At 45.5% G+C, this 20,752-nt stretch overlaps 1 protein-coding gene across 1 annotated transcript in view; it reads left to right on the top strand.

Moving 5' to 3' along the window:
* Window positions 1-1,192: 1,192 nt before the first annotated feature.
* Window positions 1,193-20,752, top strand: part of Znf827 (zinc finger protein 827) — a 163,264-nt gene continuing 143,704 nt past the window's right edge. The window contains exon 1 of the mRNA XM_077803489.1: window positions 1,193-1,244. Coding sequence (XP_077659615.1) covers window positions 1,202-1,244 — 43 coding nt within the window. The 5' untranslated portion in view covers window positions 1,193-1,201. The remainder of the gene's footprint in view (window positions 1,245-20,752) is intronic.

The raw sequence follows: 20,752 nt of genomic DNA, 5'->3' as shown, positions 1-20,752 counted from the left end.
ACCTGTAACTTTCATTTAGGCAGCATTTTTTTTTTCAAGTGTTACCTCTATCAGATGCACCAACAGCTGGACATTCATTCCATCAAACTGGTTATTGATCTTACCATATGGTATCTTTTAAATTATTTTTTTTAGGAATATTTTTATTGGGATGTTTTTGGAGAGTGTGTGGGAGTCTGCAACCTCCAGACTTACAGTGATGGAGTGAGGAAGTAATTCTTCTAGTGACAAAAGCCCGAAGAATTTTATACAGAACAAAATGTAGTTTAATAAACAAAAGAAAGTTAAGAGAGCAATCTATCTCCTTTAAAAAAATATATCCGTAAAATAATGAACGGATCGTTGTTGAAAGAGTGGGAAAAACTTTTTTTCCCCCTAGATTTGGCGACTAGCGGGATAAATTCGAAGAACTCCATCCCACCCCCGCACGCGCGCCCCCCATTCTTTGCAGACAGAGCGGTTGTAAATCCGCGGCTGAGTCCGCCCTGGGAGCCTTAGGGCACCTTTCCTCTTTGCTCTGCGCGTGTGTGTGTGTGTGTGTGTGTGTGTGTGTGTGTGTGTCTAGCTCTCGCTCTTTCCCTCAGTCTGTGCCTGTGTGTGTGTGTGTGTGTGTGAGTGTGTGTGTGACAGAGAGAGAGAGAGGGAGAGAGAGCGCGAGAGGAGAGAGAGAGCGAGAAAGAGAGAGAGAGAGAGAGAGAGAGAGAGAGAGAGAGAGAGAGAGCAAGAGAGCGAGCTGTGAGCTGTGCTGCCGCCGCCGCTGCCCTTTGATCCCGACATTAGTGTTAGGGGCTCGGAGACACAGAGCGCGGCCATAGACACCGCCGCACCGGCACTCATTTATTTATACCTCCCATCACACACGCGAGCACAGGACACACACACACTCACACCTATTAGATCCGTTTCCATTGAAGAATATTACGCTCGGGGACAAGCCAGGTGCACGACCAAAAATTAAAAAAAAAAAAAAAGAGGAGGAAAAAAAAAAAAAAGAAAAGAAAGAAAAGAAGAAAACCCCTCTTCTGGCTCCAGGAAACAAGCTTCAACCCATTGCACACACCGGAGAGAAGGGGTTTCCCCCTGCCCGCCCGCCCGCCCCCCAACTACCTCCCCGCTCCTGCCAGTGTCTGCCTCTCTGCCCCCACGGGGGTTTATTTGATCTCACATTAACCAAGGAGGAGAATGTGAGAAAAGGGGGAAAATGCCCAGGAGGAAGCAGGAGCAGCCCAAGCGCCTTCCCTCACGTAAGTCATCCCTTCTCCACCTCCTCTCGTGCCATTTTCTCGCCCTCCCTCTCCTCTTTCCCCTCCGCAGCCTCCTCCGTTGTTTTCTGCATTAGTTTAGGGTTACAGAGGTGAAACTGACAAAGACACAGCCCGGGTTACTCCTCGTTTAGGTCTATGCTGAGGCAGCCATGTTGGTGATGATCAGCCCCGTGCCCTTTCTATTCTCTCTCTCTTTTTCTTTCTTTCTCTCGCCCCCCCTCTTTTTTTCCTTGAGATCGGGCTTTTTTCCCCTTTGCCTCCCCCTCCCCCTCCTCACTCCGGGTTGCTGGGGGGAGGGGGCGAAAGCGGGAGGAGGGGAGTAGTGTGGATGCCGGGGTTTTTACCGGGGGCTGGGGGGGAGGTGGGAGAGGTTGGAATCTTTAAAAAAAAAAAAAAAAATTCCTTGTGGCTCCCGGTGCCTGGGGTGCGGGGGTCGGGGCGCGCGGCGGGCCGGGGGCCGTGACATGGCGTTTGGGGGTGCCGGGGCGAGGGCGCGCGGCCGCCCGCCGGGCTCGGGATCCAGGGAGAGGTCCGTCTCCGGCTAAAGGTTGCGCCGGGGTGGGTCGGCCCCGGAGCCGCCGGCGGCAGCGGCGGCGGCTGGAGCAGGAGGAGGCGGAGGTGGAGGAGGCGGCGGCGGAGGAGGGGAGTCGGGGGCGGGCGAGGCGGGAGCGGCCGGGGAGGGTGTGGGGGGCACCGCACACAAACACACGGGGATACACGCGCCGCCGGGGCGAGGGGGCGCGCCGGGGCGCGGGGCGGCCGGGCGGGGGGCGAGGCCGGGCAGCGGCGGGCGGATGTGGGGTGCGGGAGCTGCGCCGAGGCGGAGGCAGGAGGCAGGGCGGCTCGCGGCGCGCGAGGTCCCTGCAGAGCTGAGGGGAGGGAGGAGCAGGGCTCCTGGCCGCAATAAAATGCGGGGTCAGTGGGAGCAGACGGAGCCGGGCGAGACTCGGGCTCCCAGACCCCCCTCCCCGGCGAGCCTGAGCAGAGTCCAGGACTAAAGTGCATCACAGCCCTCCCCGGCGGCAGCCACACACACCAACTGGAGACACACACCCGCCGGCACGGCCCGGTCCCCTTCCCCTCCTCCACCCGCGCCCCCGGTCCCTCTCCGCCCGCCCTCCGGCTTTTCTTTGCGAGACTCTTAACTTTTCCCCCACTCCCTCTCCAGTTCCCCCCGCCCCCCCAATCTCGCTCCGCTTTGAGTGTTCCGAGATGCTGCTAAAGCTAAAAGTGAAGGAGAAAGAAGCAACTAAAAATATCCCCCGGGGCCGCCCGGCTCCTTGAATGCAGGGAAGAGGGGGCAGGGGAGAAGGCGTGGGGCGGGGTGACGGGGAGGAGGGGACGCGGGAGGCGCCGGAGGGAGGGGTCGGGGGAGACGGAGGGTCAATTTCTCCTCTCTCCCCCCCGCTCGGCTCCCCTCTCCCCGCGGTTTGGCGCTGCTCGGAGCCCGATCCTGCAAAACCCGGGCTGGGGGCGGGAGCGGAGCCGGAGCGCCCGCCCGCCCGGGTGTCAGGCCGACGTGGTCGGTCACCTGAAGTTCACGGAGGGTGGGGGAAGGGTTAAGGTTATGGTGTCTCGGGCTCGGGTGGTGTGTGAGCGTGTGCGTTTCCGCTGCAGACAGGCAGCGCGATCGATCTCCCCCTCGCGAAATATCCGCGGCGGTGCCGGCCCGGGGGGACCGCGAGGGGGGCGCGGGCTGCCGGGGCCGGGCGCTCCCGCGGCTCCGTGTCACCCGGGCCGCGGCCGAAGTGGCGAGCAAGGGCACTTGCAGGCAGTCTGCTCCGCAAACATTCCTCTTTTCTTTCCCCTTCCCGGTACGCAGGGAGTCGACGCACAGGGCTGGGGTTGTGCTTTTTTTCCCCTTCCTTTAAAAAAAAAAAAAAATGCCCCTGTGCAGTCCTTTCTTCGCCTGCCCGCTAGAGGTTCTGAGGATAATATCACATATGTAATATATATGCACATAAAATCACTCTCGGGCGGCTGCGTGTGTAGGGAAATTTTGTGCGAGGAGGAGAAGGCGGCGGAGTCGGGGAGGGCGAGTTGGGAGGCTCCGCGCAGCGATTCACAGAAAACTCGCAGCAGTTGGTGGAGAGTGCGTGCACATGGCCGGCCCGGCCACGGCGCCCAGCTCTTCTCGGGGGCGTGTGGGGGAGCGAGCCGAGGCCCGAGTCCCCGCGGGGGCCACGGGGGAGGCTTGCCCAGCTCCGACAAAATGGGCTTCAGTGTTCTCTGCGAACTTGCCCTTAGATGGCAACTTTGGGAGCTGATGAGCTTGTGTGCGAAAACCAGGGCGGTGAGGTTATTTGGTCATTTTCCTTTCTTCTCCCCCTGCTTTAAGAAAAAAAAAAAAAAAGAAAGAAAGAAAGAAAGAAAAGAAATAAAGAAAAGTTGGCGGGGTTAGAGGGAGGGTGGGAGAAGAGAAGGGATTTATCTGTTTGGGCTGTGACGGAGATGGAACGGCCGTGCCTCCCGTGGTGTGCAGCGCTGTCGGGCAGCTGCAGCCTGCCCTGCCGGTGACCTTGACCCTGACCTCGTGCGACTACCCTCTCCGTCTGAGAGGAAATTCAGGCTCCATTTTAGCTCGTGTGCCTGGTGGGCCTCTCCTGCGCCGCCGGTGCCTGGTGATGAAGTTATATTTTGAGAGTGGGGACTCTCCCACCCTGTTCTCTAATTGAATACTGGTATCTCCTCACTTAAAAATCGCCTCCCTCTTTCACTCGCGTAAAGCTGCTTTTACCAAAGTCAGAAGCAATTTACCTTTGGAAACACCTTAAACGTCCCTCCAGTTTTAAAAGGGAAGCCTTAATTTGAGAAGCTTTTCCACTTACCTTTGCATTGAATGGATTTTTATGGATGTGTGCTGCCTGTTCTAAGCGGGGTTTACACATGTTTTATAAGCAATTTGCATTTGGACTAAGAGCAATTTCTGGGCAAATGGTGTATTTTGCAATTCAGTCCCACTAACCCAAGGCTGGCTAAGTGCTGAGTGAGGCTTGGAGGGACTTACAAGTGGTATCTAGATGTAATAAATATTGACTTGGGTAAAAATTAGTGTTAATTTCTATTTATTATAGGGTATAATTGCAGTCCTAAGTCCTAGTTGTAATGATAAACTCTTGGTTTGTATGCTTGTTTGTTTATGTGTAAGGGAAGGATTTTTCTTCTCCTGGAGAACTGTGTTCTATCGAAGTTAAAATGTAGTTAAGTCTGGGGATTAAAGTTGCTTGAGAGAAATCATCCCAGGGTTTTAAGAAGTTATATAGGAGCAGATTTAGAAAGTTGACCCTAAAAGGAAGGAGTAATGTGTGCAATGTTGGGGGTAGGGAAAAGGGGTGATAGGGGAATGAACTGGGGCAAATTGCTTCGCAGCCAAAGAGCCCTTCTGAGTAAATACAAAAGTGATTAAAGCCCCTATTGATAGGTTGTTTTAAGAATCTGTAGAACCCAGTAAACACATTTAAGAAGTGCAAATTAGAATATGTAAAAAGGAAACTTGTGAAAACAATCTATAGTAAATTTGGAATGCTTTCCACTTCCTCTTAGGTCTCTTCCTGGCCTCTGCACCCCACAATAGTATGACTAAAGATTTCTAAAGCATAAACCATTGCTACTTACAGACTTATTCTGTGTTGGATTTATTTCTCTTTTATTAAGTATACTACTAGCCAGGCACAGTCCTCCCACTCGACAGCACAGACACCAGGGAACCTGGAAGTTCTACTCTCCAGTCGATTAGTCGTGGAAATCCAGACTAGCACTTGGTATTATCTGATACCAACTCTGGGGTGAGCCTCAGCCCCTGGCACTGAGTCCCAGCAATTCCCCAGGCTGGGCTCTGGCCTGCTAAGGTTTCCTAGCTCCTTCTGTTCAGCTAGACACCCCTGGGACTCTTCAGAACCGAATTAGCTTTGGAGATGGGCGAGCCTTTAACCTGACACTACTAACCAAAGCCCTGGGTTTCTGATTTAAAATTCTACAGTCATTTCCTCTTGGGCCTCTGAGATGTGTGTGTGTGTGTGTGTGTGTGTGTGTTTGTTACATGGGCCTCATACATATGCAGAAAAAAAATGGCCAGCTCTATAGAGTTGAGTGGGGATCCTACTGACAAATCAAAAAGAAGTTCTGTATTAACTTTTGGAGGCACCCTCCACCACCAGCAGCAGCAGCAAAAGGTGTTAAACCTGTATTATTTTCAAGGGTTGGTTTTAAAAGTTATTATTCCAAATAAAATCTCTGTTTCTTGGCTTCAGGCCGTAATGATCATTTGGGGTCTTAAATGTGATCCTGTTGCTGTTGTTGATGGCTCTTTTACAAAAGTTCTTTCCATTAACAAGGTCCAGTACCATGAAGTATGTCCTCCTGGTCAGTCCTTTGAGCTTTAACACATGCTTATTTTTAGCAGAATCCCAAACTGCGTCTCTTAAGGTTCATCAGCCTAACAAGAGGAAGAAGGAAACCACTAGGCATGGGGCTAGGCTCTTTATGAACCTCATAACAAACTGAAGAGGGAGAGGATATAGGAAGGGCTTTTTCCTATGTTTATTGCCTCTGTAAATCCTTCTACCATTGATGATCAGCTCTTTTAAGATTTCCTCATTAGCATCAACTCATCCATAAACACATGAGTTTAGATACTATTACACTTATCATTGGAAATTTGTCTGATCCCTGTTCTTGAGCGGGAGCACAAAAGGAAAAGTACTAAAACAATTGTTTTATTATTCCAGAACTTTCACTGTTTACTTAGTTGTGGGTCAAGACTAGGATAGGTTATTGTGTTTTCCATTAACAAAACTTGAAATATTCTCTCCTTCTTTCTAGTAAAATTGGGAATGAGAATGACTGGAAAGGAACAGGACATATATAAATGCATATGTATCCCTATATTCAGGTGTTTAGATATACCTGTATAGAGATACATTTTAATAATGTTATGAGTCTTTTTTGGTCTGATGAAGGAGAAGCATTAAAAAAAAAAAAAAACTTAACTCTTTTCCCTTATTTTTTTTAATGGTGCTGGGAATCGAACCCAGGGCCTTACAGACAAGCACTTCTACCATTGAGCCACATTCCCAACTCCTCCCCATTTGTTCTTATTAATTTTTGCAGTGACCAGGCACTACCTCTTGACTAACCATGGTAGCAGCCACATGGGGAAAATTTTCAGTCTGAAGTAGCACAATATTTCATGATTCCTGTCAGCCAGGGCTAATGATTCTAAGGGACCAAGTAGCAGTTTGGGCTGATGATAGGTAATAATGCCTTGCTGTTCTCCAAAAAGAACATCTAGGTATTCCTGATACAGTAAGGAGGGTATCACTGGGGTTTCCTGCTAAAACAGGGAAGACGGCTCAAAATCACATTCCTTCTAATGCTTCAAATAGTTTCTAATAAAAAAATTGATTTTTAATTTATCTGTGTGCTGCCATCTCGCTCTGGAGATGACACAGCTGGTATGAGTTGACAAGTCTCTGCACAAAGTGTTAATAAATCATGCTGGAGAAGTATAAATTGGACAGCTTTTGGCTAGTGTTAGAGCTTGCTGTGCATTTGGTATTTTAGAGTCTTTGAATGGCCTCTATTAGGACAGTTCCATGAGAGGTGTAGAAAATCTCTGCCTCGAGAATCTTGTAAAATTACATGGACAGAGGTGGTGGACACACCCAAGGGTGAGTGTGTGTTGCTGGAATAGCCAGGCAGGATTCTCCTGGGGTCAAAAGTTGGTTTAGTAGTATAAGGAGTCCTGTCAATATCAACATGTTCTTGTGGAAAAGGCCAGGTTAGAATACATGGTGCTGGCCTGGGTTCACTTAGTAATCCCAGTAGTATGTATGGATTCAGATCATGTCTGGATGAGTTAGTTCCACTAAAGAGAAAAGCTCTTGTCCTGTATCATTAATGCTGGTCATATATGCAAATTGGCATCTTTGGACTCAAAGATGAGATGGCCTAGTCCATATGGGCTGCTATAACAAAATGCCTTGGTCAAGTAATTTATAAATGAAAAATTTGTTGCTCAAAGTTCTGGACTTTGGGAAGTCCAAGATCAAGGTGATCACAGCTTCAGTGTCTGGTGAGGGCTCCATCTCTGCTTCAACAGTGGCTTTGCTTTCTGACCACACAGGGAGGAGGAGGCAGCTAAGCTTTCTTGGGCTTCTTACAGAAAGGCACTAATTCCTTCATCAAGGTTCTTCCCGAATCACCTAATCGCCTCTCAAAGGCCACACCTCTGGTGAACTTTGGGGGAGCCTAAACTTTCCCACCGCAGCACAAGGTATGAAGGAACCGGAAGATACCACATGGCTACACTGTGTGACACTTCCTTGATATCTGTGACTGGTCACCAGTGTCGTTCTGTTTGGGCGGAAAGGCATGATATTCCTGGGATTAAGTTAATATGTCCGTTAGCCCTCATTTGAAGTTGTCCTGTCCTCCTTGGGTCTTCGTTGTTTTAAATATCTGCTGGAGAATTAGAATAGGAGAAGGAAAAACAAACAGACCAGGCTGGCGCTGATCTCTCCATTCTGAGTGATGGATTAGTAATTTTCTATAATTTAATCAGACTGGTCGCAGAACAAGATAATGAGAGTATGACCTACAAAATAGGACTTGGGAGTGCGTTAAAGGGTTTCTAGCATCAGGTTTTACAAGACCAGGGGTTTTGTGGTGAAGGAATAGATTTGGGGTTTTCTCTTATTGGAAGGAAATTCAGGCCAGGCCTGGTAAGAGGTGTGAGTTTTCATTCTTGTTTTGGTTTAGTGAATGTGCTCTTAGGATCATGTTAGGGGCACATACAGTGAGGGATGATGCTTTCCTCCTTTTGATGTACGTTTTTCTTTCTCTCTCCCTGAGCTGTGTCGCTCAGGGATTCCTACTGTCTAGGTCTGAGTGTGTAGAACACTTTATGTCTTCTGTCATATTAAATAATATGCGAATCACTGAACTTAGAAATAGTTGAGGATACTTGACACGCTGGTTTCTCTGTACTTTCTTCCTTCTGCTTGGGAGCAAGTTTTGTATTTCCGTCCCCTGTAAATTATATTTTTATGATATTGGAGAATAGTATATGACTAGGTGCTAAAGCAAGGGCCTGTCAGTGACTCTGATCATTCCCCAGGGACTCACCTTGGCTAGAATTGCTACAGTTATAAGGTAGATTTCTAAATTAAAACCAGACTTTGACTTTATATTAATCTTAGACCATATGGGTGCATATTGCTGTTTATTTTATAAAAGTCAGTTTCACCCCATGTATGTACACACACACACACACACACACACACGGCTATACTGTATCTGATTTTATAAAATGTATAGTGCTAGGTGGCCATGGTGTGAGGTCAGAATGTGGCCTTTAGCAACTGTGCTTTTCACAGACTGAACTGGGGTTATACTCAGTGTGATAGAGTCTGTGTGCCTTAAAGGGCTATTATCCCAACTGTCCAGTTTCTTATTAAAACACAGTCTCCACCACTGAATTTCTGTCTCTGGAGTTCTTAAATGGCCGGGTACTCTTTGCTTTTGTTTTTAACAAAGTTCAAGGTCTGGGAATGTAACTCAGTGTTAGAGCACATGCTTAACCTGCATGAGGTCCTGGGTTCCAACCCCAGCACTGAAAAAAAGGGGAAAAAAAAGAAAGAAAGAAAAAGAAAATTCAAATTCAGCCAAGTTTGTCTACTACCAAGAAGTAAATTCATAGACCTCCTCAGAGCCAGAAGAACAAACCCTACAATAACCTCTCTCCTTCTCTGATAATTTCTACATGGGTCACAAGAGTGGTTGGACCCCCTTAGAGGCATGGTGTGGAGGAAACTAGGAGGGGAGAGAGAGATGTGGATCTCAGGGTAAACTGAGTGCTCTGAATGAGTTGGCCTTCAAAGGCGACTGAAGAAGGCCAGGCGAAATGATCTTTTACCTGATTGATGAGCAGCACTCGACTTATCTGAGCCTTTGAAACAAGCTACTGAACTTGAGGAGGATTGTGGATTTTCTCAAGTTATGTAGTGCTAGTACCTTGGGCTGCCTGATGCTGTGTGCTTAAAAAGAAATTTCTTGTTGTTTTGAAATGAGAAAGAGACAATATCATCTGTGACTTTGGGTTCCTTTCCCATCTGCTGTATATGGTGCAAGAACTTCATTTGCTTTTGAAGTTCATAGGATGGGGGTCAAATGCACAGACTCTGGTGCTTGGTTTTTCAGATCCCATCCCGGCCACTGGCTAGCTGTGTGATCTTGGGCAGATTACTGAACTTTCTGTTCTCCAGTTTCCTCATCTTTAAACAGTTATAATAGTTCCTCTACCACAGATTATTTGAATACATATATAAATGTAAATGATACATGTCCATGTCAAATCATGCTTAATTAGCGTGTGCTTTGTTGAAAGAGCTCAATAAATATTACCCGTTATTAAGAATATGAAATGTTTATTTGCTTAGATTGTGATTAGATTATAGACATTTCTGATCTAGAATTTTATGGTAGTTTCTGTGTTTTTTTAAAATTCTGTTTTCCATGGATCTCAGTAGTGTGATGTGGAATAACAATATGATATGGTAAAATTCTTTTATGAGACCATTACTGTAGGGCTTGACCAGTACTTGTTTCATTGTCCCACAGTATTATATTGGGCTTTCACTGTAGGAATGAGTTTGTTCCTCCGGTCACACGATTTGCTCTGAATTACATTTAAGTTGTGTAACAATCCTATGAATTATGGCTTAATTTTACTATAAACTGAGAATAGTAAATCCTCCTGTGGAGATTTATAGTGAGACTGAAATGAGAGAATAGGTGTTTAATAAAGGTTTGTTTATTTATTCATTTATTCAACAGGCTGTCCACTGATTAAAATAACCGAGGGGAAATTGATATTGTGTTTTCCATATGTTACATGGGTCAGAGTTCAGATTTGCACAGAAAGGAGGAGAGGCAGGGCCTGTTGTTTCCAATCACAGGGATCCAGTCCAAGAGAACGTGTTCAGTGAGTCTTAAGTAAAGGACTGAGGTAAGCTCGTGTGTGTGTGTGTGTGTGTGTGTGTGTGAGTGTGTGTGTGTGTTGGAGCGTATCAGAGGTCACAGCCTGGTACCATACCGAGGTGTTTCGCCCCACAGGGTATGTTTAAAAACTTGAGGCAACATTTTGGAGATTGGAGGTTTCACATAAAAATCCAAATTTCCAGCTTCTTTTGAAAACTTGGAAGAGACAGCAGCACTGGGCCCACCTCCCCACATGGCAGCAATCTGCTGTGGCTGTCTCCCTTCCCCGGGCATGTGCTCGTCAGTCTGCCACGGTTCCTACCACTCGGCCACCGTGTCCCCATATGCACACACACCTGCCCACCTTCCCCAGGTCTCTTTCCTCTTGGTCCCTCAGGCATTTGGATGAGAACCTGTTCTACATTCTCTGATTCATCACTGAGTCGAAGGTACTGTGTCCCGCATTCTGGGGTGGCACAGAGAAGCAGTATGAGGTAGGGATTATGGTCCTGGCTGTACTACATTTAGCTGTGACATTCGAAAGTGACTGCCATCCTCTGCCTGTTCTTCTCATTTGTAAAATGGGGGACATTGTCAGCTGTACAGGAGCTAAGGGAGCTCATACGTGCAGATTCAGAGTGGTGTGTCTGGCGTGTAGTATCTGCACAGTAAGTGCCCGCCACCGTAGTGCACCTGACAAGTGGCTTCATGTCAACTGAGGATCTCCCTAGAATGCTTTCGCTGCGCCGTGGAGTTAATCAATCTTGCTGCCCTTACGTTTCTGATCACCATTAAGCAACCTAGTGTTTCTCACCCCTGGCTGCAGATTGGAATCACCTGGAAGATTGAAAAAGGTCAAACACCCCTAGAGCTGTGAGTTCGGTGGTCCAGAGTGGAGCCTGGGACTGGACTTTTTTTAAAGTCCTCTGGGTGATTTGAATGAATCAAATCATTCAAGGGTTGAGGACCCCTGAACTAACCAGAACGCCCACTCTGGGATGATGTCATTTCAGCCAGGAATAAAGACATGTGATGCTGAGCCCCGGCAGTTTATTGACCATACTCTCTTAGATCCTAAAATGAGCTCATGGACTTGAGTAATTGGCTCCAGCTCCAGGAAACCAGAGGCTGGGGAAGGAACCTGCAATAGGCAGGCGACAGAAGCCCCAGTCTTCTCCCTCACAGTCCCTCCCCTGGGGGAGGCCACAGTTTTCTGTCCGATCGCCAAGCTTTCTCCTGGGTTTTGTGACCTTCAGCCAGTGGCTTACCCTCTCTGGGCTTAAGTAGCTCCAGATTGTAAAGTGGATAAGAGTACGTCACCCAAACCTTCTCTTTACATCATGCCTGATGGTTCCTGAAGCGATTTCATGGATGTCGTCTGCTTGTGAGGTGGAGAAGGGCTGCCTGTCCCGCCTATGGGACAGCAGTGGAAACGGAACCACAGAGAGGGCGAGAAACTAGCTGAGATTCGCCAGTGTCAGCATTTCCAAGGGCAGGACCCTCCGACATCTCTCCAGGCCCAGTGCTGCTCAGAGGTGCATGAAGTCTTCATGGAGTCTCACAGTCTGCAGGTGATGTCTGGGCCCCCTGCAGGTCTCCCAGAGCCCCTGGCACCCTCGAGGTTCCCTTAGCTGCTGACGGAACACGTTGGCTCCAAGACTCATGCAAACGTGTGCTGCTGAGAACATTTCTTTCCTTGACGACTGGAGAGCTGGATTTTTGACCTTAGACTGAGCAGAGGGCAATAGAACAGAGTCGCATGCAGTGACACTCTCTGGGGCCGGGAGTACATGCTTCCTAGGGCAAGCGCTGCCTTCTGGAATGGCCTAGAATCAGGCATCTAATCTGTGCTTGTTGGGCCCACTCGTTAACCCAGCGAGCCTCCTCAGAGCATGAAACACAGCTGTATTTGGGAGGAAACAGTGTGGGAGACCCCACGCGCCAGGAAAGGTTCCTGAAATGTGCTGTGTGATTTCTCCCTTCTGGGGGAAGCCAGCCTCCAACAAGAACTTGCAGAGTTTTAATCTGACCTGAAGGAGAGAGCAGTAGGAGTGTGCTGCTTGTATGGAGATTTCTTGGAAAACTGGGAATGGAACCACCACTCGACCCAGTGATCCCTCTCCTTAGTCTATACCCAAAGGTCTGTAAAAACAGCATACTACAGGACACAGCCACATCAGTGTTTATAGCAGAGCAATTCACAATAGCAAACTGTGGAACCTACCTGGGCGCCCTTCAGTAGATGAGTGGATAAAAAAAAAAATGTGGCATATATACACAATGGAATGTAATTCAGAAGTAAAAGAGAATAAAATCATGGCATTTGCAGGTAAATGGATGGAGTTAGAGAAGATAATGCTCAGTAAAATTAGCCAATCCTAAAAAAACCAAATGCTGAATGTTTTCTCTGATATAAGGAGGCTATTCATAGTGGGATAGGGAGCAGGAGCAGGAACATGAGAGGAATAGACGGACTCTAGATAGGGCAGAGGGGAAGGGAGAGGGCATGGGGTTATTACAAAAACAGAAAATGCGCTGCTTCCCGACTTGAACAGGTATAGTAGGTTTGGTGGAGATCCACAGACACCCATCGCTCCTTGAGGCCTTTTGCATCGCTGAGAAAACACAAGGACAAGAGAAAGTACAAGTAGATTGAATAGGACTCGATGATCTCTGAGGCTAGAATCACAGAAATCTTTGATAAGATAAGGCCCTGTTAAATATATATGTAAAAACTACCCAGAAATGAAGAAGTGTAAACAAGAAGTATAAGCTTATTTTTAATAATCTATATTGATTTTAATGACAAAATTGGTACACGGTTAGTCCAAATAATTAAAATTGCCTGTAAACATCTCAAGTGTGAACGTCCCCTCATCCCAACTTCCACCCCCAGAGAGAACACCTTAATTAGCAATATTTAAAGATATTTGAAATATGGGTGCGTTTCTGCAGAGTTGGCCCAACTAATGCAGTTGAGGTCCTGAATTCGGTGCAAGGGTGGCCACATTGCTCTTGGAGCTGATGACATCACATCTCTGATGTTGAATCCCAGGTTGGATGCTTTGGTTTCAAGGGGGAAATTGATAAACTACCCATCAGAAGGGAGGCAGCAAGGACGTCGTAGGCTGTTAAAGTCATCTTATGAGGAGTTCATTACGGAGGCAGTGGGAGTGCTTAATTTGAAAAGAAGAGTGGGGGCGGATAAGAATTGTGCTCGGTATCTCCCTTCAAATCTATGAAGTTCTGTTGAGTGAAAAAGGGAGGAACTTACATCGAATTGTCATTCATCCTAAATTGTCAGCTCACATGCGATAACCGGTGTGTTATTCGTACATTTATTCATTGATTTCACCAGCGGGAGCTGAGTGTGTGTCAGGGATTAGAGGTTCGTAGAGCTGAGCAGAGCCTGGTCCCTGCTCTCAAGAGCCAAGTGGGCAGAGAAAGAGATGGGAACAAAGAAGTCTGATTCAGCTTGAAAAATATTTTCACAGACTTGTGAAATGCTGAGTGGAAGACGGAGACAAGGCCCAATAGGGTAGAAGTTACAGAGATAAATTTGATTTGATAAGATAAGGACCTGTTGAATAATTTTTAAAAATGGAACAGTGATCTTGTGCTTATGAAGAAGTTGGCTCAACCACCTGTCAGGGTGATTTTTCAAAGAACTTCTAGTAATTCAGGATAGAGTGGGGAGAAGTGTTAAACTCTAAATTTATCTAATAGTATGAAAAAGAATTCTGTGACGTAAATGCTGCTTTGCTTCGTTTCTGTTATAAAATTGCATGCATGCTTCTGCCTCGGGAAGCACCTCTTTCAATATACTGCACCGAGCACCTTTTGGGAGTTAGGGTACATGGTACAACACATAAGGTGGAGTGATAGAGCAATGACATCTTGATCGTCCAAGAGCTGTGGTTCCCACGTGCTGCTGAATCATTAAGTTCTGAGCATGTACCTGCTCAGAGAAGTTCTGTGGAACACAGTCTCTGCCAACAGTGCTTTCACATGTTGACACAAAACTATACAGAGGATAAGTACAAATCAATATGTGAACAAGTGCAAGAGATGTACTATGAATTTGATACATAAATGTTTGCAGAAATGCAAGTAGGAGGGATGGGCATAAGATCCTCCATGGGCATAGAGGAGTGACATCCCAAGCGCCCTCAAGGAATTGATGGATTCAGATGTCGAGAAGGGAGAGAAGATTCCAAGCATTAACCCCAAGCAGATGGGAGGCTGTAAGAGAAGGGGCTTCCCTGAACCGCAGGGACCAACCTGGTGACATAAGGATAAGAAGCAGGAAAAATATGGCAGGTGCTGGCCCAAGTGATAGAGATTGTGATTGCTAAATTTAGAGGTTTGGACGCAACTCAGAAATAAACTGTAAAAGGGGCTGGGGCTGTAGCTCAGTGGCAAAGCACTTGCCTAGCATGCATGAGGCACTGGGTTTGACCCTCAGCACCACATAAAAATTAACAAATAAAATAAAGGCATTTTGTCCATCTACAACTACAAAAAAAATTTAAAAAAGAAAAGAAATAAACTGTAAAGTATGGTAGCTTCTTGCACTTTAATAAAAATAGAGAGGGAGGGTGATGGTCGAAAGAAAGAGATGCCCTTTTCAAGTAGAGAGGCCTCTTTTGAAAAACCAAACTAGGGTGAGTGGCAGTGGATGTGACCGGCTGGAAGGGCTGGTGGGGGAGCCCTGCCCTGTGATGGGTTTCTTGGGGGCTGGTGCTGAACAGGTATGGCCAGGGTCTCACCCCTTTCTTACCTCCTGGCTCCTGAATAATTAGCAAAGATGCAGTGCTTCCCTTTGAAGGGCATAAAGCATGTCCTCTTAAAAAAATGTGTGGTTGTCTTACATATATATAATAAAGCATAGTGATAAAACAACATCAGTAAAACTACCGCCCCGTCTAACAGACTTCAACACTATTGAACCTCTCCGAAGGGTATTCTTCTATTGCCACTTTTGCCCCAACACAAGTTCCTGATATCAAATGTGTCTCTTGTCTGTTTTCATCTTCTCCATAGCTTTGCTGCATTGCTTGGCTTCACCTGTCTTGGAGATTTGCAGGCCTTCTGCAGCTTGGTGTTCAACAGTTGCCTTTCTGGGATTTATCCACGTTGCTTTGTGGAGCTTGCTGCGACTGTTTCCACTGCTAACGCTGCACTGTAGAAACACTGCCGTGGAGCTTGGCTCCTCTTTCCGCTGTCCTGAGCAGTGCTGCTGTGTGCATCTCACAGGCTGGAGGGCTAATTTCCCTAAGACGCTGGTTCTCAAATAATTTGGTCCCAGGATCTCTTTTCCCTAGAAGTTAATGAGAACTCAGATGTGCTTTTGTGGATATGCACTATCACTTTAGAGATTACAAATGAGAGATGCGGCATTTGCATCATTAAAAATGATGGTGATCCATTACATTTAAACTATAAATAATATATTTTTTAATGAATCAAATGTGTTTTTCCAAAAAATCAAAAGAGTGAGAAGAGTGGCATTGTTTTATATTTTTGCTATAACCTGTGATGCTTGACTTAGTAGAAGACAACTAGATTCTCTTTGCTTCAGTTGCTCAATCTACTCCAACAGGTGTGGGGTGGAGTAAAATCTAGCTTTGTACAGATATGTAATAGCCTGTTCAGATAACTGTGGATATTCTTTGAACTACATCAAAACTCAAAAAGAGGTAGCTTCTTGAAAGTGAGTTTCGATGCTTCATCCAAACACTTCAAAGTTGCCTAGCACGTGTGAGGCCCCGAGTTCAATCCCCAGGACCACAAAACAAAAACAAACAACCCCCAAACCAAAACCAAAACAGTTCAATGAGTGTTCTGTGTTCTCTTACATCAGAATCTACTAGACCGTCTCATGCTTTGAGTAGTTCATCATGCATGTAACATCCGCATAGGACACTTGGGAAAATACTGGTTCCCTAAGTTATGCAGAGCCACCAAATATGGGTGCATTTCAATTGTACAGCATAAAAATCATTAATAGCGACAGAAAAGTTATCTGAAAAACCTTTAAGTATTATATTGGGAAGCTGTCGTTCACAGCATAGAATACAAATTTTTCCAAAACTTTAATGGTTACGTGGAAGTTTGAATCTTCTCATTGGCTAAAAATACTGTCAGTTTTTCCTTGAAGTACCAGCTTTGCTTTATTCATTTTCAAGAAATATTCATTTCCACATTTGAAATTTGGCAGTTACTCTTTATTTTGAAAGTGATGCTGCGTGGAAGAGTGGCGAGCTCAGCCCCTGACCCAATGTCCTTTTCTCACCATAGCCATCAGGTTTCAGTAAAGGCAGGAGTGCTTTATGCATGTTTCCTTACATGTATCAGAAAGATGTTTGCTCAGGAGCAATCTGCAATAAAATTAATAATGTGTTTGTCAAAGACATTCTTAAATGAAGCCAGCAGAGTTTTTCTGTTTGCCTTTTGTTTGTGTTTGTGCATTAGTTTTTGTTGTTGTTTTGCTGTGTGTAGCAGCAACAAATACAGTGGCTACGAGTACGGTTTAGTGCTATCTGCCCTTGGTATGAGCTAAAGTGTTAATAGTTTTTTTTCTACCATTGCTTTTGTATCTTTGGCATAAATGTCAACAGGGTGAAATGGCAGATATCTTACTATTATTATGGAAGTAACTTTGATCTCAGGGCCTCAGAGGCCCCTGGGCGTCCGTGGACCACACTTTGAGAACCACTACTGTTAGATGCCTACACAGGAATAGAAACATCAAGTCTTACTTAGTGTGTGTGTGTGTGTGTGTGTGTGTGTATGTGTGTGTGTGTGTGTGTGGTTCTTTAGCTTTAGTTGGTAATGATATCATGCAGCACAATGTATTGTCACTGAAGAGCTCAAAAGGCAGAGAATCCTGAGGATGAAGAACAGTTACCTCATAACTGATTTTCACAGCTTCTGTTTAAAATAAAAGTAGTGTCTTCAATAAACTCGTTGGTTAAATTACCTTTCTTCTCGGTAAACACGTAGGTAACAGTGTTGGTCTCTAAAGACGCGTCATGTTTGTCTGGTGGCTTCCTGTTTGGAGGAGAACTCCTTTGGTCACCATGGACAAGAGATGGCTAAGGTTTTCACACCTGGGTGGCTGTCCTCACCTTCCATTAACCCACTCACTCAGGAACCTGGGCGAAATTCAAACACTACTCCCTTCGCCACCACCATTGAATTGATCACCAAGTTTTATTTCAAAAATAGCTGCAGAATTCATCGTGCCCAGCCCTTGCCACTGCTATAGAGGATACTCTTACTATTTCCCATAAAGAACTAAAACAGTTGCCAACCTAATTCCCTTTTGTTTTGCTTCAATCTCACTTTCTCCGTCCCCCACCCCAGCCCCTATAATCCAGTCTTCACACTGCCACCACAGTAGACTTTCTAAAACTCATACGATCCAGATAATCCTTACTTAAGATCTTTTATGCATTCCCTAAAAGGATAAAATTTGGATTTCTAGATTTTGAAGATGCTCCATCAACTGAATCTCCTTTCCTTTCACCTCCTGGATACTCCTTGATCATTCATATTGAATTATCTGTTCTGCAAATCATACTTACACTCCCTTACCTTGATATTGCTTTTTCCCTGCTTCTGGAATGTCTTCAACCCACGCGTCTGATTTCCCTATAACATCCAACTTCACCTCCAACACTGAGAAGCCTTCCTGTTTCTCCTCTATCCCTACCCTTGTCCCACCTGGCAGAACTAGGTGACTCCTTCCCTGGTCCCCACAGATGTATCACCATAATCTCTTATATGCATAATTCCTTACTTATCCATGTTCTCATTGACCATGGGCTGTTTTAAGGACATTGACTACTTATTTTTTTTAGTGCCTTCTTGCCCATAATACTATTTGATATGTAGTAGGTACTCAATAAATATTGACGAATTAACGAACGGAGAGAAGAGTTAAGAACTGGTCACAAAAGCAAAGAGATGTATTCTATAAATATTGTTGAATGAATGAAGTCAAGAATGGGTCACAGAATCAAAGACAGGAGGTATGCCATACGTGATGTTGAATGAATGAATAAGTAAGTTAAGGATGGATCACAGATTCAAAGGGTTTTAGGAGTGGAAAGGGCTTTGGAGACCATCTCCTGTTGTCTTCCTTTTTCAGAAATGAGAAAATGATCTCCCTAAATTGTGTGTCTGGACTGGGTAGGAGGTGAAGGACAGTGCCATGGATGTAGCCTAGAGATGCCTGGAGAATGTGCTTCCGAGGACACTTGCCCAGAGGAGCAGAGGCCACGGCCTACACCACAGGGGACACCACAGTCTAAGTATAAGGGAATGTTTGTGGTTGGAAGTCTGGCACATTCCGGGCTGTGCAGTCTCTCTCCCCCTGCTATTGGCCGCTACGCTCTTTCTGTCCTCAGACTGTGCCAAGACTGTAAGATTTTCCTGATGACTGGGCATATTCTGCATCTGGATTCCATGTTCATAACAACCAGAAGTTTCCTGTCTCTTTGGTTGAGGTGACTGTGATATAGCGCCGGGGCGCAATAGCCATGTCCTGGGGTAAGCCCTACTGTGTAAAGCCACAGTCTACTCCGAGATTCCTAGGTGGATTCCTGGGAGGAAGGGAAACTATTATTCTCTAAGTGCCAACTTGATGCCAGGTGCTTCACTTTCAGAATTCTCATCCAGCTTCAGAATAACCCTGTAAAATTGCGGTTATTAGCATCCTCCTCTGTGAACACAAACGTAGGATTCCGTGGGAGGGTCTGGGGCCAGGGCTTGTGTCACTCTGTTTTGCCTTGCTTTTTCATGCTCTATAAATAATATTTTCCTATACAAAACTTCTTGTGGCCTTATTTTTACCAATTTGGCAAATTCATGAAGTTGCATGTATTTTATTTACTTGAAAGGAGAACCTCTAGGTGCCTGGTTTAGTGCTACCTGTGTTTTGCGGTTTACAACCCCTTGGTCCTCTCTGCAGGCCCACCATGGATAGGAGAGGGAGCAGGTGTTTTTATCTTACTTATGGATGAGGATCTGACCAGTGAACACAGACTCTACCAAAACCCTGTCTATGGGTTAATATATAGTAGGGTCTCCAGTTTTTGTTAGATAAACATCAGGAGTTCTATGGCTGTTAAGTTCCAAATTCAGGTTGGAGTAGAACCAGGTCTCAGAGTCTTATCCTGGGTTTTCGCTGCTGTGACATCTTGCTTTCCGCAGATCCTTGAGTGGAGAGGCACAGGGACAAGCCCTTCCTCTGATCAGTTCGTGTGGGACTGGGCAACCTCTGATCTGGCTGTCAGATGCATTTCTACACATCTCAGCAAATAGAGGTGGCCCCTTTGAATAAGATCTTTAATGTTTTTTGCTTCTTTTCCTTTGCATACTCAAGATAGGCCTTAAAATAATTCCCTGTTTACCTGACACACCCAGGTCAAATGGCTAGAGAAAGATTGAGGAGCCTATAATGGTTTCACTGAGGAGTCCCATTCAGAGGATCCTTAAAATCATCTGATACTCATTTTTCCAAAACTAAAAAAAAAAAGAAAGATTAAAGCAAAGCTGTGCTGGTAGGTGTGTGTTGGTGTGAGGGGTGGGGATGGGATGCCCTGGATACCTAGGAGGTGTAGGGTTCCTTGAGGTGTGGTTTGTAAACCACTCATCTATTCTACTTCTCATGTTATACATGAAAAAAAATGAGGCACGGAAGTGTTTAATGACTCGTCCAAGTAGCTACATTAATAGGATGGTGCTGGAACTCATAGCCATACATCTGAATTTTCCATACTGTTCTAAAGCATTGCTCTGCTTTTATTACAAAGGAAAAGTACCTATTCTTTAGAGCAGGGGTTGGCAAATTTTGAACTGTTTTTTTTTTTCTTTGCTTTTCTGTAGTCCCTGGAGCTAAGAATGGTGTTTATATTTTTAAAGATTGTTTAAAGAAATAAGCAACAACAACAAAAACAAAGGGGCTATCACTGTATGTGCTTCTCAAAGCAGAGACTTACTCAGAGATTTGCTACTGCTGATAGTAATGTGGAAATACAATAAGATTTTTTAAAAAGGGCTTCCTCAAAGTAACTTCAAAACACATAGATTTAAAACACAACCTGATTAGTTGAGTATATTTATATCAAAAAACTTCCAAACTTGTGTTCCTCAGATGAACTTCTTTCAGTTGCCCAAGACATTTTTATTCTTCTTTTCAAATACTAGTTATTCACAGAGGATAAGCTGGTTGACTAAATTCTGATAATACGTGGGAGATGTAGCTGAGGAACTGCAGACAATCTAAAAAAGAAGTGGTGTGCTTATTCACATACAAAACCAGGGTTATGGACTCCTCAGAGGGGAAGAACAAAAGGAACTGATGTGTGCATGATGCGAGTGGTCACTCTGGGGCTGTCTGTCCATATGCATGCCAGAGGGGTTTTTTGGTGTCTTTCTTTTTTTTGGAGCAGCTACCTTGAGGTTGAAGCTTATCTAAAGCAGCATATTTCTTGACCTCA

The sequence above is a fragment of the Urocitellus parryii genome, chromosome 10 (genome assembly GCF_045843805.1).
Source record: "Urocitellus parryii isolate mUroPar1 chromosome 10, mUroPar1.hap1, whole genome shotgun sequence".
In the NCBI taxonomy this organism is placed as follows: domain Eukaryota; kingdom Metazoa; phylum Chordata; class Mammalia; order Rodentia; family Sciuridae; genus Urocitellus; species Urocitellus parryii.
The sequence above is the reverse complement of the archived record's forward strand: the minus strand, read 5'-3'. Positions and strand labels throughout refer to the sequence as shown.